Source organism: Daldinia caldariorum (genome assembly GCF_022478825.1).
Source record: "Daldinia caldariorum strain CBS 122874 unplaced genomic scaffold F4812scaffold_36, whole genome shotgun sequence".
Lineage (NCBI taxonomy): Eukaryota > Fungi > Ascomycota > Sordariomycetes > Xylariales > Hypoxylaceae > Daldinia > Daldinia caldariorum.
The window spans coordinates 1-16240 of record NW_025953072.1 but is presented as its reverse complement, the minus strand read 5'-3'; the positions used below and the strand labels follow the sequence as shown (position 1 = coordinate 16240).

General features: G+C 35.1%; 5 protein-coding genes across 5 annotated transcripts; 2 read left to right on the top strand and 3 right to left on the bottom strand.

The window, feature by feature from the left end:
- Positions 1–9: 9 nt before the first annotated feature.
- Positions 10–1287, bottom strand: F4812DRAFT_448778 (HotDog domain-containing protein). The gene has a single exon (XM_047935892.1). The coding sequence runs from the start codon at positions 1222–1224 to the stop codon at positions 142–144; it is 1083 nt and encodes a 360-aa protein (XP_047785204.1). The 5' UTR covers positions 1225–1287; the 3' UTR covers positions 10–141.
- Positions 1288–1422: 135 nt separating this feature from the next.
- F4812DRAFT_448776 (Squalene/phytoene synthase-domain-containing protein) lies at positions 1423–4010 on the top strand. Its single transcript, XM_047935891.1, has 3 exons — positions 1423–1856; positions 1941–2867; positions 2918–4010. Exons 1-3 carry the CDS (start codon positions 1834–1836, stop codon positions 3759–3761), a joined length of 1794 nt encoding a protein of 597 aa, XP_047785203.1. The 5' UTR covers positions 1423–1833; the 3' UTR covers positions 3762–4010.
- On the bottom strand, positions 3999–5052 carry F4812DRAFT_295358 (uncharacterized protein). The gene is made up of 2 exons (XM_047931180.1): positions 4877–5052; positions 3999–4547 (listed from the first exon to the last, which is right to left on the bottom strand). Exon 2 carries the CDS (start codon positions 4449–4451, stop codon positions 4089–4091), a length of 363 nt encoding a protein of 120 aa, XP_047785202.1. The 5' UTR covers positions 4452–4547; positions 4877–5052; the 3' UTR covers positions 3999–4088.
- Positions 4918–6752, top strand: F4812DRAFT_453918 (phytoene desaturase; the record flags this gene model as incomplete). The annotated part of the gene is made up of 2 exons (XM_047936551.1): positions 4918–4950; positions 4998–6752. 2 exons carry the CDS (start codon positions 4918–4920, stop codon positions 6750–6752), a joined length of 1788 nt encoding a protein of 595 aa, XP_047785201.1.
- Positions 6753–6862: 110 nt separating this feature from the next.
- F4812DRAFT_448772 (Annexin) lies at positions 6863–10082 on the bottom strand. The gene is made up of 2 exons (XM_047935890.1): positions 7954–10082; positions 6863–7893 (listed from the first exon to the last, which is right to left on the bottom strand). The coding sequence occupies exons 1-2, from the start codon at positions 9661–9663 to the stop codon at positions 7354–7356; spliced, it is 2250 nt and encodes a 749-aa protein (XP_047785200.1). The 5' UTR covers positions 9664–10082; the 3' UTR covers positions 6863–7353.
- Positions 10083–16240: the final 6158 nt, after the last annotated feature.

Genomic DNA, 16240 nt, shown 5'->3' with positions numbered 1-16240 from the left:
GAAAATACGTCTATGCTTTGGTATCGTCTTTGATTTATTCGTCATGCCAAAACGCCGATAAATGTTGGATAAGCCAGCGATCTCCTTATGAAAGCCTCCCCCCCAAAAGTCTATGTGGACTCGCTCAATACAGACATTGTCTTAAAATTCCTCAACGAGGGGCTTTAGTTTAACGCCCTTGGGCACAACAGCTAAAGCCTTGGCCTCAACGCAAATCTTTCCGTGAAGTGTCTCCAATGTACCCTCGACCCACATCTTCCGATCGACCTTAGACAGATCCTCTCCTTCGGCAATCATTGGCCGGGCGCGGATAAGATAGAAACTAGAAGTCAGGGTAGGCGCGCGATACTGAAGTTCGAGACGAGCAGTGACGGCCGTGCGTGCGGGAAACAGCAGGACGGCGCACCGGACCAGGCTTTCGTCTAGTAGCGTCGCCAACGCCCCACCGTGCACGACGCCCGGCCATCCGGAGGTCGCGGCGCCGAGGTATACGACGCTTATGACTTCGTTGGTCTTGGTGTTGCGAAACACGCGTTGGAAGGGAAGACCGTGTGACCCGCCCAGCGGCCCGGTGGTCAGACGCGATTGCACTATGGACGAGGATTGCGCGCCGGAGTAGGCATCCCAGGACTTCCAAGTCGGGTCGGAAGATAACCTGCGCACGAGCGGCAGGGCGGACCCTTCCTCCCGGATCTTGGAAACGTGGTATTCGTCTTGAGGGGAGCCGTGGGGGTACGGAGGAGGAGGCGCGAGGGATAAGCGGACAAGAGTGCCGAGTGATAAGCCGATGAGTAGGAAAACGGCGGAGTAGAATACGCCTCGGCGGCGGCGACGGGGAGGCTGTTGTTGTTTGGTGGATGTGTGTTGTTCGGGAGGAACTGGAGTTGTCGCGGAGTCTTGACTATTGAGGGGTTCGGCAAAGCGTCGCTGCGAAAGAGTGAAGAGTCTAAAATTGCATAGTGGAAGAAATCGTGACGGTATCGGAGTGCGGTAGAGACGTATCGCGGGACGAGGGACTCGGACAAGGTTCGTCGACGCTGTCGCCCGTAGGTAGAACTGCGTAGCTCGGGAACTACCGGCAAGCATTATGAGATGGCCTAACAATTGTACGGGGGTTGCAGACTGGATTGAGGCTCTTGCGGCGTAATAAGTGAGAGTGAGACAAGATCTTGGTTGAATGTAACCGTAACCATTTGGTATTTTGGTAACAATACAATGGTACATGGACCGGATAAGTGGATGCCAGATGGTGTAAACTACCTGGTACCTACCTGAGCTGAGCTACGAGATTGATTGGTTCGATTGATTACTATTGACCCCGCTAAGATCTTGCAATCTTGCATGAATTTAGCGCCATCTCGGGAGCTGAGCTTTGAGGTACACAGTACATACCTCTGTCCCGGTAGTGATTCCCAGCGATCGTGGGAATTCTATTGTTTTACAACTATCATCCCTCTTGTTTTTTTACCAGTCAGCCAGGTACACTAGCAACCCTAAAAGCAATTTAATTTATATAACTAATGGAAGTCTATGATATCATCGAATTATAGTCACCTATATTCATCAAATCTAACAATGTCAAGTAAACAACTCCTCTTCGCAGCAATTACATGCGATATATACACCTACCTACCTCATAAATATTCGGAAGTCCGAAGTAAACATGGATCGCCACAACTTTACCTCTCGCTGCTTGATAAAGCTATTGCTATCTTAAACGGGTTATTCCATACCAGGTAAACTTTATCATCGCTACATCACGTTATGTTGGCCGAGTGCAATCTTAGCTGTATATACGCATTAAGAAACTTACCCTAAGGCCTGGCCCTCGCTATGGCTTATGACTACGCCCTCGTGTAAGTTACTTAGCATACGAGGCTTACATACACAAGCGCGCGTTGCCCCTTGAAAAAAAAAGACGAAACTGATTCTTCGAGCAGACATCTAAAGTACACCATACCGCCGGCTTGTCTTCTCACCTTCATACTGAAGCCGCTTCTCACCAAGCTTGACTTGTATAAAACATTTATCCTAATACTAATCGCTTTCTTCACAACAATTCCCTGGGATTCGTATCTCATACGTCATGGCATATGGACATACCCCCCTGACGCCATCGCCGGACCGTGTCTTTTCGGAATTCCACTTGAGGAGTTGTTCTTCTTTGTTATACAGACTTACATAACCTCTATGCTCTACATCTTACTCAATAAGCCTGTTCTTCACGCCCAATTTCTCACGAATAAGAACGACTCCTCACCTAAGTCTCGGCGAATACGGGCAGTGGGCCAAATCATCTTAGTAGGATGTATCATTACGAGTATCTCACTTGTTAAAACTGGAGGCCCGGGAACCTATCTTGGGCTCATTTTAATCTGGGCTTGCCCTGTTGTACTTCTGACATGGTCGTTCTCTGGCTACTTTTTGATTGGACTACCGCTTACTTGCGTTGCTCTGCCAATCATAATACCGACAGTGTATTTATGGATCATCGACGAGCTTGCCCTAGGACGCGGAACATGGGCTATCGAGTCTGGTACAAAGCTTGGCTGGTGCCTCTGGGGTAGTTTAGAATTGGAGGAGGCCCTATTCTTCCTCTTGACTAATATCTTGATTGTATTTGGCCTGGTCGCTTTCGATAGGGGGTTGGCAGTTCTATACACTTTCCAAGAGCTATTCCCCGTTATACCAGAGATGCCTCCTCCGGGCCTTCTCGCTAAAGCCATCCTGCTTGATCCTCTAAAATACGATATGATACGCGTAAGGGGCATCAGAGAAGCTGTACAGACATTGCGGCGGAAGAGCAGGAGTTTCTACTTGGCTAGCTCGGTTTTTCCAGGCAGGCTTCGCATCGATTTGATTCTTCTGTGAGTGGAGCATACGGTATACCCTGCTCTCTTATATTAACTATTTCTAGGTACTCCTTCTGCAGAGTAGCAGATGACTTGATAGACGAATCACACACGGAGAGTGACGGTATAGTATGGATCCAGAAATTGACCAATTTCCTCGACCATGTGTACGGTTCGGATAAGGCGCCACCGTCTTCGATGCATACTATCAACGACTTCGTAGAAGAAAACTTCCCAGAGTATGCAAGGTCGGCGCTGACACTACTGCCAACCAAGCCCCTTCGAAGCAAGCCATTTTATGAGCTTCTGGAAGGGTTCAAAATGGACCATTCTTTCGGCGGGACTGATTCTAGTCAACGAGCCAGACGGTTTCCTATCGAAGACGAAGCGGATCTCGAACTGTACGCGCATCGCGTCGCGAGTACTGTTGGAGAATTATGTCTGAGGCTCGTATTTCATCACAACACCACGAAGCTACCAAGCGACAAGGAATCTATTCTGGTAATTGCCGCTCATACGATGGGACATGCGTTGCAATACGTCAATGTCGCTCGCGATACTTTGGTTGATGCTGAAATAGGCCGGGTCTACCTGCCATCTAACTGGCTAAAGCAGGAGGATCTAATTCCTCAAGATGTCGTAAAAACTCCAAAACAGCCGAAAGTAGAAATGCTCAGGCAGAAGCTGCTAGACTGGGCGTTTAAAGAGTATGGGCGATCCCGAGACACTATGAATATGCTTCCTCGCGAAGTTCGTGGTCCTCTGATCGTGGCTGTCGAGAGTTACATGGAAATAGGCCGGGTTTTACGAGAAAGAACAGGCGTGCCTTCGAAAACTCGTAAGGGGCGGGCAACGGTATCTCGATCAAGACGAATATGGGTCGCATGGAAGAATCTTTCTGCTGCATAGCGACCATTCGGCTTCACCTTTCTAGTTTCAGCTATTTACTTGCATACAACCCCTAATTCGGCATGATAGACAATTTATAGTTTATATAGAAGCACTGTCATAATATTTATGTAGTATAAGGCATAGACTACATAAGGCACCCTAGTTTCTAGATTCCAACTTTCGGCGCGAACACTGCTTGTCATGCAATAGAAGTTGTGGTCGTATATCGTAACTGCCAAGACGACTTCGCGAGATACTGATTTATGATATTGAAAGCCTTCAAAATTAAATTATAATCTACTTGTTGTAGATCTGTACCAAATATTTAAGCAGCTAGTACTGGCCTTAAAGAAGCAAACTCACACTATGAACCCCTTGTGCCAGCTGGACTCGTCTGACTTTGGGTTCAATCTCATCGACTTGCAGAAAACTCAAAAAGTTCTGGATGAGGTACGCATCGGAAGAGTCATATGGAAATAAAGTAGCGGATTGCGGGTTTCCCGGCAACGCTAGGTAATGCCTCCTATCCGCCTCACCATTGCGGATTATTCGATGATGAATCATTATGTCGGGTTGAACGTTCTTTATACATACGCGACTCGGTGTAATTCTCTTTTCTTTTCCTTTTTTTTTTCTAAGCGCGGTAAGCATGCCCCCTGTCCCGCCCTGGACGATGAGAAGCAGAACAATATCGAATTGAGATCGCATGGTCGGATAGTGGCTGCTGCGTTGCTTGATTCCCGTGCTGCGGCGAGATTGCCGAGCAGATCGTCTAGAAGCATCATCTATCCCGGACTATCGGGTCTGTTAGTATTAGATAGGTATACGTATCAAAATCGCTAGAGAGGAAGCTAAGAAACGACATGTGATGGTTCATTACAATTTGTCTCAGATGTATTGTATGAGTGGATTCTTCTCGTGCTTGGATGGTATGCGGCTAGGTTATATCGTTCTGACAACTTTGGCTTGGCCATATATAAACCTGTTGCTCGCTATCTTAAGCTTCGGGCGTGCTCATACTCCATCCTGGATAGGTATGATACATAGTTTGGGAAACCGTTCGGCGTATCTCTTGAATTGACTTTATTACTCTTGATCCCTTATATTCTCCGCAATTAACTAGTCCGTCTTACTTTCATCGTATTGGCTGAGTATCGCGCCGAAAGAATCAAACATGTCTAAGACGAGAACTCGGAAGAGAGCGATCGTTATTGGTCAGTACACTGCGTACCTAACCTTAGATACCTAACGTAGCTCATATGGCCACTCACTAACACAAGTCCAGGAGCGGGCACTGGTGGTATCGCAACAGCAGCCCGGTTGGCGAAAGCCGGGTTTTCTGTAACCGTGTTGGAGAAGAACACGTTTACCGGTGGACGATGCAGCTTGATATTCCACGAGGGTCACCGTTTCGACCAAGGGCCGTCTCTCCTGCTGCTGCCCAAGCTCTTCCGGGAAGCATTCCGCGACCTGGACACGTCGCTGGAAGCGGAAGGGGTGGAACTGCTCCGCTGCCCGACTAATTACAAGGTATGGTTCGCGGACGGCGAGAGTTTCGAGCTATCGACGGACCTCGCGCGCATGAAGGCCCAGATCGAGCGGTGGGAAGGCAAAGACGGGTTCCACAGGTATCTCGACTGGCTGCGCGAGGCGCACCAGCACTACGAGCTCAGCGTCAGCGAGGTGCTGCGCAGGAACTTCACGAGTTTCTGGAACCTGATCGTCCCGCACTTCGTGCTCACGGGCCTGAAGCTGCACCCTCTGCACAGGGTCTGGGATCGCGCCCGGAAGTACTTCTGGTCCGAGAGGCTCAGGCGCGTCTTCACGTTCGCGACCATGTACATGGGTATGTCGCCGTTCGACGCCCCGGCTACCTACTCGCTGCTCCAGTACACGGAGCTCGCCGAGGGTATCTGGTACCCGCGCGGAGGCTTCCATGCCGTCCTAGCGGCGCTCGTGAGGGTCGGCGAGAGGCTGGGGGTTGAGTATCGACTGAACACGCCCGTCCAGCAAGTTCTTGTGAGCTCCGACGGGAAAACGGCGCGCGGAGTGCAGTTGGAAACAGGTGAGATCCTAGAGGCGGACGTGGTGGTCGTTAATGCCGACCTCGTCTACGCTTATTCGAATTTATTCCCTCAGACACCGAAGGTACAAAGCTACGGCAAGTCCCTTAGGAAGAAAGATGGCTCATGCAGCTCGATATCGTTTTACTGGAGTCTAGATAGAACTGTCCCAGAGCTACAGACGCATAATATCTTCCTTGCGGACGAGTATAGGGAATCGTTCGACGCCATCTTTGACCGGCAATCGCTCCCTGAGGAACCCAGCTTCTACGTCAACGTGCCCAGCCGAATAGATACCAGTGCGGCCCCAGAGGGTCGAGACTCGGTGGTCGTACTCGTGCCCGTCGGACACCTACCGGAATCGAAGGGTTTCGCGGAACCGCAGAGCGCGGGCCTGCCCCGAGATCAGGACTGGCAGGTCCTAGTGGACCGGGCGCGGCGGGCCGTGCTATCGACGGTATCCGCGCGCACGGGATGCGAGCCCCTCGACAAATTCATCACGCACGAGATCATCAACGACCCGGCCGCGTGGGAAGACAAGTTCAACCTAGACAAGGGGTCGATCCTAGGTCTGGGCCACGGGTTCTTCAATGTGTTGGCGTTCCGGCCCGGGACGCGCGCGAAGGGGCTAGCGAACGCGTACTTCGTAGGTGCTAGCACGCACCCGGGTACCGGGGTTCCGATCGCACTGGCCGGCGCCAAGATCACGGCCGAGCAGATTCTAGACGATCTACAGGTAGCGGTCCCGTGGCGGGAAAATGCCGTCGTAGATATGGATATGGACCGGGGTGTACCACAGAACGACAAGACGAACCCGCTGGATAGGATACAACCGGGTGTGTCACAAACTCCGGTGTTACAGATGGTATTGTATTTTTACATTTTGCTGTCGATAATGTGGATGTTGTGGTACTGGAACCCCGTAGGGAGATTCTTACTGGTTTGAGTAGTGTAGGCGGTTGAGTGGAAAGGGGGGAACTGACATGGATGGTCGGCTGTACTTAGTTGTTTGCGATGGATGTACTCACTACCTTAGACGTCCAGTAACACGATCGCATTATAAAGTAGCACTGCCCTCACCCCGGGCGTCATCAATACTGCTACTCGTCGAATAGGATCTTGCCGGCATACATCTGGTATTTGGAGTCTTGCCCAATTGGCTTGTTTGCCCAATGCTTCAGCTTTCCCAGTTGCTATTAGCTCTGCCCTACCTTACCATTTATCCGGCACCGAACAGGTCATACGAGCCCTAGAATAAGAGAAAAACAAGGCAGCTAGGGCATGTAATAAATATCTCGTCATGTCCACTCTATATTGGGCTCTTATATATAAAATATTTCTCACAATTTATCCACAACCAAGTTGAGTACTTAACGTAAGGTATATATGATCTTGTTAAATAATTAGATAGAAACCCATCATGTCATTCAATGTAACCTTAGTCCATCTTTACCTTCGTCCAGTCAGACTTTGCCCATAGCGCTGCTGTATATAGTTTGACTTCGTTAGTATATCAATACTTAATCCAGCTCGTTCCGAAATTTCCTTTACTCTCGCGTCCGGCTTCTGCTCGTCTCTCGACTACGACTTCTATCCCTGTGCTTATGGTCCCTAACGACAAGCAATCCCTCACTTCTCTCTTTCTCCCTTTCCTTTTCCTTTCGTCTTTGTCGCTCCTCTCGTTCCCTCTCTTTCTCACTTTCACGATCCATTTCACGCTCTCTCTCCCTAATCCTTTCTTCCCTCTCCCGGTCCGATCGCCTGATCTCTCGCACGGCCTCAACCTTCTCGAAGCTTTTCACGTCGTCGGGCATGCGAGTGACAACCAGCTGCTGGCAGAACAAACCCCACCCGCCGCTGGTTCCTTCCTCTACGGCTTTGGCTAGCTCCACACCGTAGCGCTCGTGGTAGGCCCTTTTGACGGCTGCCATGTGGTGGCGGTCCCAGTGGAAACGGACGAGACGGGAGATGAGTAGTTCCCGGCGCAGTTGATCCTTCTTAGAAGCCGTGAGAGCGTGGTGGAGAAGAAGTGCGTCGCGGACAGGTTTGTTAATAACACCATTGAGGATATGAGCTAGGAGCTCGCCCTGAATTGATTTGTTGAGCAGCATGTCCTGAAAATCTAAAAACGGAATTCAAGTACTCACCACAAGGTTTCCACTCTTCTTCAGAGCGTCTCGAGCGAAATTAGTACCGGAAACCTTCTCATAAAGCCTGAGGACTTCCCTCAGGTGGTTATCGCTTCTCGAGATAACTACCTGGATCATAGCAGATTCGCCACCTCTATCACTGCGAACGGCTTTATACAGGGATTCAACATCATCCCGTACCAATTCATGATTGATTGGGGGCCGCCGTCCGAACTCGTCCACGTCCTCCATTCGCTTTTCTTCTAGTACCGTGAGAACTGCACGCTTGAACTTGTCTTCCTTCAATTCGGTTTTCATACACAGCGTCAGTGAATCTTTGTACTTCTTATCTGAGAAGGCCTCCTTAATCTTTGCTATCTCGTAGTTGGAGCGCCCCATGAGGCTCTCAATCAACAACTCGCGTCGCGTCTTATCGCCATGGTACCAGAAGTTTGCCCAGTACGCTTCTGACTCCCATTTACCGAGCGCAACGGTGTAGCAGGCCTTCATAAGGACAGGCTCCTCATCCTTTAAACGGACCCGGATATGCTTAGCAACGTTGACGCCCTTGCGTTCGGGACCAGTCTTAACTAGCCGCTTATATTCGACGCGCAGCTCCATAATCTGCTCATGCGTCATTCCGGGTAAAATCTCAATGAGTGGTTCCGTATCAGGCGGAGAGTGATCACCCCTGAGAGCTTTGGCTAGGCGCACCGCATCGTCCACAGGGTCATGGAAACGCGCGCGGCGCCGCTTCTTCTCACCATTACCCTCGCTATCAGAAAGAGTTGGCGAGAGCGGCTCAATAATATCCGAGCTTCTCCTAGGGTCGTCCGAAGCGAGGAGCATCGGTGACGGCATCGGTGACATGGATTGGTAGGTACCACGATAAGACTCCAACAGCGGCGATGGTGGCGCGCTCGATAGCGAGAGCGAGGCTCCATGATGCCCCGTGTTGACAGTCAACGTAGACATCCGTCCAGTGGGGGGTCTGGAGTGATCTCTGCGGGCAGCCAAGCCGGGTTCGGCGGTAACGATCCTAGTGCTCGAAGACCTAATTTCCAGTCCATACGAATCACGCTGACGTTGCTTGTCTGATCTGTCTGGTCTGTCTGAAAGCGGCGGCGTATATGCCGAGTCTACGTGGGGATACCTAAACTTGTCTCCCGGCCTGTCATCCTCCCACCGACCGGGCGCAGAATAGCCGGCCCCGCCTGGAGACGATGGTGAATGACCGCCAGAGTATTTAGTGGTTGTCACGGAGAGAACAGCACTACCATAGGCTAAGTCATCTTCTAATTTTTCCTTTTTAAGCTCCTTTCTCCGCTCTTTTTCAATATCCGACTCACGCAACCTATTCGAGTATTTCGCAGGAAGTAGTGTATCGGCGCCTCGTAAAAGTACATCCTGAGCCAGTTCTACCATGTCCTTATCACCCTTGGACAGGCGCTCTTCGCTGCGTCTTGGATATCGTCGCCCATCTTCCGAGGTGATGGAGTTACGGCTAGTACGATAATAGCTAGATTCATCCGTAGGTGAAGCTGGTCGGTAGGGGCGGCGAGGTGCTGCGTCATCGTAGCTGTATCCAGCGGGCGGGGAAGGCATGCGCACGGCGTCAAGAAGAGATGGGGAACTTTCGCGGCCGCGACGGCGGTCATAACCTTCGCTAGCCCGTGCTAGAGAGGGTGTATGACCTCGCCGTGAGTCATCGGCAACGCTTAAAGACATTGTCGGGCAGACGCAGATGGCAGACGGACTCGCGTACAACTTTGTCAGGGCTTGGTCACAGCGGAATCCCCCGAAGCGTTTCCGTGTTAGCTACCTCTATGGGATTGCGGGGTATCTGTTACCGAATAATATGTGATTTAAGATTGAGGTTCAGTCTTGGCCCAAGCTGAGAGTTTCACTGAAACCTAAGCTTTAATTTGACCAATTATAGCTATAGATTAGGTGTTTAGGTTGGTGATCTGTCGTATCGTGAAAGATAAAATAAGAAGAAGGTTTTAGGAAAGGTAAAGGTAAAAAGCTGAGACAAGGTTTATCGTTTAATATTCCTTAACTAAGTGAGAAAAGGAATGTGCATAGTGCATGAATGCCTGTCTGGTTTTTTTTCCAGGCCTGCCTACCTAAGGTAATCTTATGTAAATCCAATTGTAGAGAAAGAGTAGATTGTAGTACCTTACATTATGTAATATTGTACCTCGAAAAAGAGGTTGTAATTTGTTAGTAATAAGAGGTACTTTGCTTATATATGCGGCTTAACATTAGTTACTGTACTAATTTTTATTAAAATTTATTAACTGTTTTATAATTACTTTTATATAAATATTTTAATATATATACGTATTATAATTTTATAATTTATTTAATTTTTATTTTTAATTAATTTTAAATATTTATATATAATTTTATTTAAATTTTATTATTATAAATTTTAATTATTAAAAAATTTTAATTTTTACGTGGTTAAATAAGTATAAAAAGCTTAAAACGGTTTTTTAATATTATTAATTTTTTAAAAAAGTAATTTCGTTTAATTAAAATAAATATTTTAATTTTAATTTTTATAATAATTAACGTTATTTAAAAATATAATATAATTAATATATTTAATATACATTTTTAAAAAAAATTTTTAAATATTTATTAATTAATATTTATATATTTATATACTTATATATTTATTATAAAAAATAAAAAAATATTAATAATTTAATTATTTTTTTATTATATTTATTTTAAAAATTATAAAAGTAAAAATTATTTTTAATTTAATATTATTAAAATTATTTATTAAATTATATTAAATGAGAAATTTTATTTTTTATTTTTTAATATAAAATATTAATAATTAAAGCTTTTATTTAGTAATAAAGTTAAAAAAATAAATTAATATTAAAATTATATAAAAGTATTAATAATTAATATTATTTAAAAAAAAGTTTATAATTTTTAATATATTTTATATATAATTATAATTAAAAATATATGTATAATAATAAAAAACATTTAAAAGTATAAGTTTTTTTTAAATTTATTAAAATGTAATAATAAGTACATTGTTTTTTCTTTTAATATTGGTAATAAAGCACCTTATCTCCGATAAAGTGCTTATATGTCGATGTTACACAACTATTATATATAAAATTATAACGTATTAACTTTTTAATAAATAATAAATATACGTGTTTTAAAAATGTAAAAATAATTATATTTAATGGTTAAAATTTATGTAAAAAATAAATAAACATATAAAAGTGTATAATATTATTATTACGGTAATATTTTTATAATTATTTAAAATTAATAATTTTTTATAATTTATTATATAATTTTTAATATATTTATTAAAATGTTTTAATTATTTTAAAATAATTTTATTTATTATTTAATTATTTTTTTCATATAAAAAATTTAAATAAAAAATACTTATATATTTAATTTAATAATATATTTAATAATAATATTTTTTTAAAAAATTAATTTTTTACGTAATAATATTATAAATTTACGTTATTAATAATTATTAATATAATTATATAATGTATTAAATGTTAATAAGTACGTATATATAATATAAAATAATAAATAAGTAAATTAAATAATAATAAAAGTAAAATTAATATATTAATAATATTTAAGGAAGGAAAAATTTATTTAAGGTTAATTAATAATATAATGTTTTTTTATATAATAATAATAAATATATTGTTTTTTTTTAATATTAGCGATAAAGTATTTTATTATTAATAAAGTGCTTATGTATTAATATTATATAACCATTATTTATTTTATTTTCTTTTTATAATTAATTAATTGTAAAATTAATTATGTAATAAAAAAATGGAAAAACTTTATAATAGTACGTGCTTATGTTAATCCGAATGTATATTAATATATATACAAATTAACTTGCACATAAATTAATATGTATTTGTAATAATATGTATTTATATTAGTATATTATATACCCTTATAATAGGTTAAGGTTGGAAGTGTAATAGCTTAAATTAAAAGTTATTTTACACGTTCGGCCGTGTTAATTTATGTCGTATTATTTTACATTTAAATTAATTAAGAAGTTTTTATATAATGTTTTTTATTATAACCGATGTTTATATTTAGTTATAATAATTTATTATTATATTAACATATAATTATTTTTAAGCTTTTTACGTTTTACTTATTTTTTTAAATGTAAGTTAATTTAATTATTTTTTATTAATAATTTTATAACTTTATTTAATAATACCTTAATTATAATATTAATTAAGTTATACGTATTATAAATTTAATAAATATTATTTATTTTTCGGTTTTTATAAAATTATTATAATATTATTAAGTTAATTATTAATTTCTTTTTATTAATGCTTTTTATTTATATTAAATATTAATATAAAGAAAAAAAAAATTAATATATAAAATAAAAAAAGCTTTTAAAATTAATAATTAATTTAAAATAATATTAATAAAATAATAAATGATAAAATTTATATTAAAATTTTATATTATTTTATAAATTTTATTAATAAATATATTATAAATAATATATTTATATTTAATAAAAAATTAATAAATAATATTTTTAATAATTTAAAGTTTATTATTTTAATTTATAAATTCTTTATTATTTAAAATAATAATATAATTAATTTATAAATTAAAGTCTTTATTATTTATAAATAACCTATTAATAAAAATATATAATTATAAGTTTTAAGGATTTAAATTAATATAATTAAATCTTTATAATTAATTAATTATTTACTATTTAATCTTAATATTAAAGGTTTTAATTCTTTTTAAATTAAGTTTAAAATGTTAAGTTACTATTAAATAATTAAAAGCGGTTTTAAGTTAATATATAGAGGAGATGTACGCTTTTTAAGCCCTTTGTTCCATAAATTACTTAATTATATCCAAGAATTTAACATTTAATAACGTTAGTTTTTCAGCTTATTCCTTTTAAATAATTATAATCCCGTAATCTTTATTATAAATAATAATATAAAAACTATTAAAATCTTTAATCTTATTATTTAAAATCTTTTAAAAATATATTTTAATTTTAATTTTAATAAGTACTTTATTTTTAATAATTAAAAATTTCGTTATATTTATATTTAAAATATTATTTATTTAAAAGTTAATAAATTTAAAAGGGTTTATATTTATTATTAATAAATAAAGGTTAAATATTAAAGATTTTATATATAATTTTTATTAATAATAATATAAATAAATCTTAAATTAATAAGTATTTAATTTTATAAAATTATATAACGGTTTAATAATATATAATAATATCTTTTTAAGGTATTTATTTTTTAATTCCGTTAATAAATATATAAAAATCGTTTTTTATATTAATATTTTAAATTAAATGTAAATTATAATAATATCTTTTATTATAATTTTTATTTTTTAATAATAAAATATAAAAATTAATATTAATATTAATATTAATTATTAATTAGTTCTTTAAATAATAAATACGTATATTATTATAAATTCCTTATTAAAATTATTATATTTTTAAACTATTAAGCGTAATTTTTTATATAATATAAAAGTATTTTTACCTTTAATTTTATAAATTATTTATAATTTAAATATTATTACGCCTTAATATATTATTATATTATATGTTTTAAATTATAATATGCTTTTATTAAAGAAAATATTTAATTCCTTTATATTTAATGTTTTATATAGTTTCTTTAATGTAATTATCTTATTATTTATTTAAAGTTATAATGTTAAAATAAAGTTATTATATTTTTTAATATTAATATATAAGGTAATAATATATAATAAATTGTTAATATATATAAGATCTTTTTTTAAGATAATTTAGTAATTATTAAAATTAAATATAAAATTAAGTTTTTTTTAAGTTAAATATAAAATTTAATATATAAATTTCGGAATATAAACGTACTGCCTAATGTATTTAAAATAACTATAATATTTTTTTAATAATTGTAATAACTTTATATAATTTTTTTTAATTACTTTTTTCCTTATAAATTAATACTTTACTTTTAATAAATAAAGATATAAAGAAAGTTATTTTAATATTAAAGCTATTTTAAATATTTAAAGTATCTTATATAAAGCGTTATAATTTAATCCTTTTAATTTTTATTATTATTTTTTAAATTACTTATACTTTTTAGATTTGTGTGATAGTAGGTGGCAAATCCATATTGATCTTAAGGTAAGCGCCGAAAACGAGTAAAGTTAAGATAAAATTATTTGGATTAGCAATATCGTTAATTGCTTTTACAACTATTTAAAAGCGCAACGTTTTTAAGCTAAAGTTTTTAAATTTATTAATAATAATCTTATATATTTTATAAATAAAGTTATAATACTTTTTAACTTTCTTAATAAATTAATAAGTTTTTATTAATATTTAATAATAAATAATTTTTATTACTTGTATTTTATTATAGAATTTAAGATTGTTAAAATTTATACTTATATTATAAGAAATAATATTAAGTGGTTTAAAATAAGTATTAATTTAATATTTCTTTAATATTTTTTACGTTTTTTTAATAGTAATATTTTTTAAAAATCGTGTTATTTAAAAATTAATAGCTGTATTAATAATATATAAAATTAGTTATTTGTTTAAATATATTATATTAATAATTACTTTATAATTAAATTTTATATTTAAATCTTTTAAAGTAAATTTAAATTGTTAAAAAGTTTTTCCTTTAATTTAATAATAATAATAAAATTTATTAATTTTTTTAAAATTATCTATATTAATATTATATCCAATTTTATTTAATAAATTATATAATTTACTAATTAATAGGTAATTAAAACGCATATATAAACATCGAAATTTTATTTTTATAAAATAGGTAATATCCTTTAATTAAAACCATAAATATCCCTATTTTCTTTTAACATTAATTATTATACCATTTTTATATATAAATTAATTAATAATATTATTAAAATATACTTTTAACTAATTTATATCTTTTAATAATAATAAAAATAAAGTATTTAATTTTATAATATAAAAATTTATTTTATTAAATAAGATATTTATAATAATTATATTAAATAATTTAATAAATTATCTATTATTAAATTAAATATTAGCCTTTTTAATGTAAATATTATCCATCTTTAATTATTTATTTAAATATTCTTTAATAAAAATTAAATATTATTCCTTTTTAATTATAAATATTTAAGTTATTCCTATATTTAATATAATTCTTTGGAAAATATTCTTTATATATTAATTTAATATAAAAATAGTATTAAATTTCGGATCGTTTAAAGGAAGCTAAATAATAATACGGTGGTAAAACGCTTAATTAAATAAGTATGCAACTATTATATATAAATTACTGTTTTTATTTAAATTTATTATTAAGTAAGTTATTTCGTTTTTCTTATGGTTAAATTTTAAGTTTAAGTTTCTAATTCCCTTATAATTTATTAAAAATATTATATAATTCTTTTTTAAAAAAGCCTTATTTAGCTTTCCATTTTTCTTTGGCTTTTTTTATTTATACTTTAAATATTTGATAAACTAATATCTATCCTTTTTATATACCTAATATTATTATTTTTAAATTTTAAAAGATTATTTTATATTATATTTACTTTTTTTATTATTATAATAATATTTATAATTAATATAATAAATATAATTATTATTATTATTATTATTATTTTCATTTATTATAAATTATTTTATTTCTTTTATTATTTTATAAATTTTAATAAATGTTTGGAGTTTATTTATTAAATCTTTAAAACGTGTTAATAATTTAAAAAAAGTATATTATAATTAAGGCATAATTTAATAAGTTTAGTATATAATTATAATAAATTATTATTCCTTTTTAAAGTTAAGGTTTAACGTTTTTTAATATAATAATAATTTATTAAATAAAATTTAAAGTACTTTTATATTAATTTTCCTTTTATTTTACTTTTTTGCTTTAATATTAAAAAAAGTGGTAAAAGTTTAATTATAATGGTATTAGATTTTATTTTATTTTATATTAAAATATTATTCTATAATTAAATATATATTTGTAAAATATTAAAATTAAAATATATTATAAAAAAAAAATAATTGCTTTTCTTAATAAAATAATAAAAAAAATAATATAAAATTAAATTTATTATATTTTAATTATATAATAAATATTTAAGAAAAAACGAAACTTATTTTTAAAAATATTATATATTTTTCCCATATAATTATTTTTATTATTTTATACCTTTTTAAAATAACTAATAATTATTAAAAAATATA

Bases quoted from the DNA above. Each gene is read 5' to 3' on its own strand.
- F4812DRAFT_448778 (XM_047935892.1), bottom strand. From the start codon at position 1,224: ATGTACCATTGTATTGTTACCAAAATACCAAATGGTTACGGTTACATT.
- F4812DRAFT_448776 (XM_047935891.1), top strand. From the start codon at position 1,834: ATGGCTTATGACTACGCCCTCGT. The intron at 1,857-1,940 runs GTAAGTTACTTA...TTCTTCGAGCAG, and splicing joins GCTTATGACTACGCCCTCGT to ACATCTAAAGTACACCATAC. The intron at 2,868-2,917 runs GTGAGTGGAGCA...AACTATTTCTAG, and splicing joins CGCATCGATTTGATTCTTCT to GTACTCCTTCTGCAGAGTAG.
- F4812DRAFT_295358 (XM_047931180.1), bottom strand. From the start codon at position 4,451: ATGCGATCTCAATTCGATATTGTTCTGCTTCTCATCGTCCAGGGCGGG.
- F4812DRAFT_448772 (XM_047935890.1), bottom strand. From the start codon at position 9,663: ATGTCTTTAAGCGTTGCCGATGACTCACGGCGAGGTCATACACCCTCT. The intron at 7,894-7,953 runs GTGAGTACTTGA...AAATCAATTCAG, and splicing joins AGAAGAGTGGAAACCTTGTG to GGCGAGCTCCTAGCTCATAT.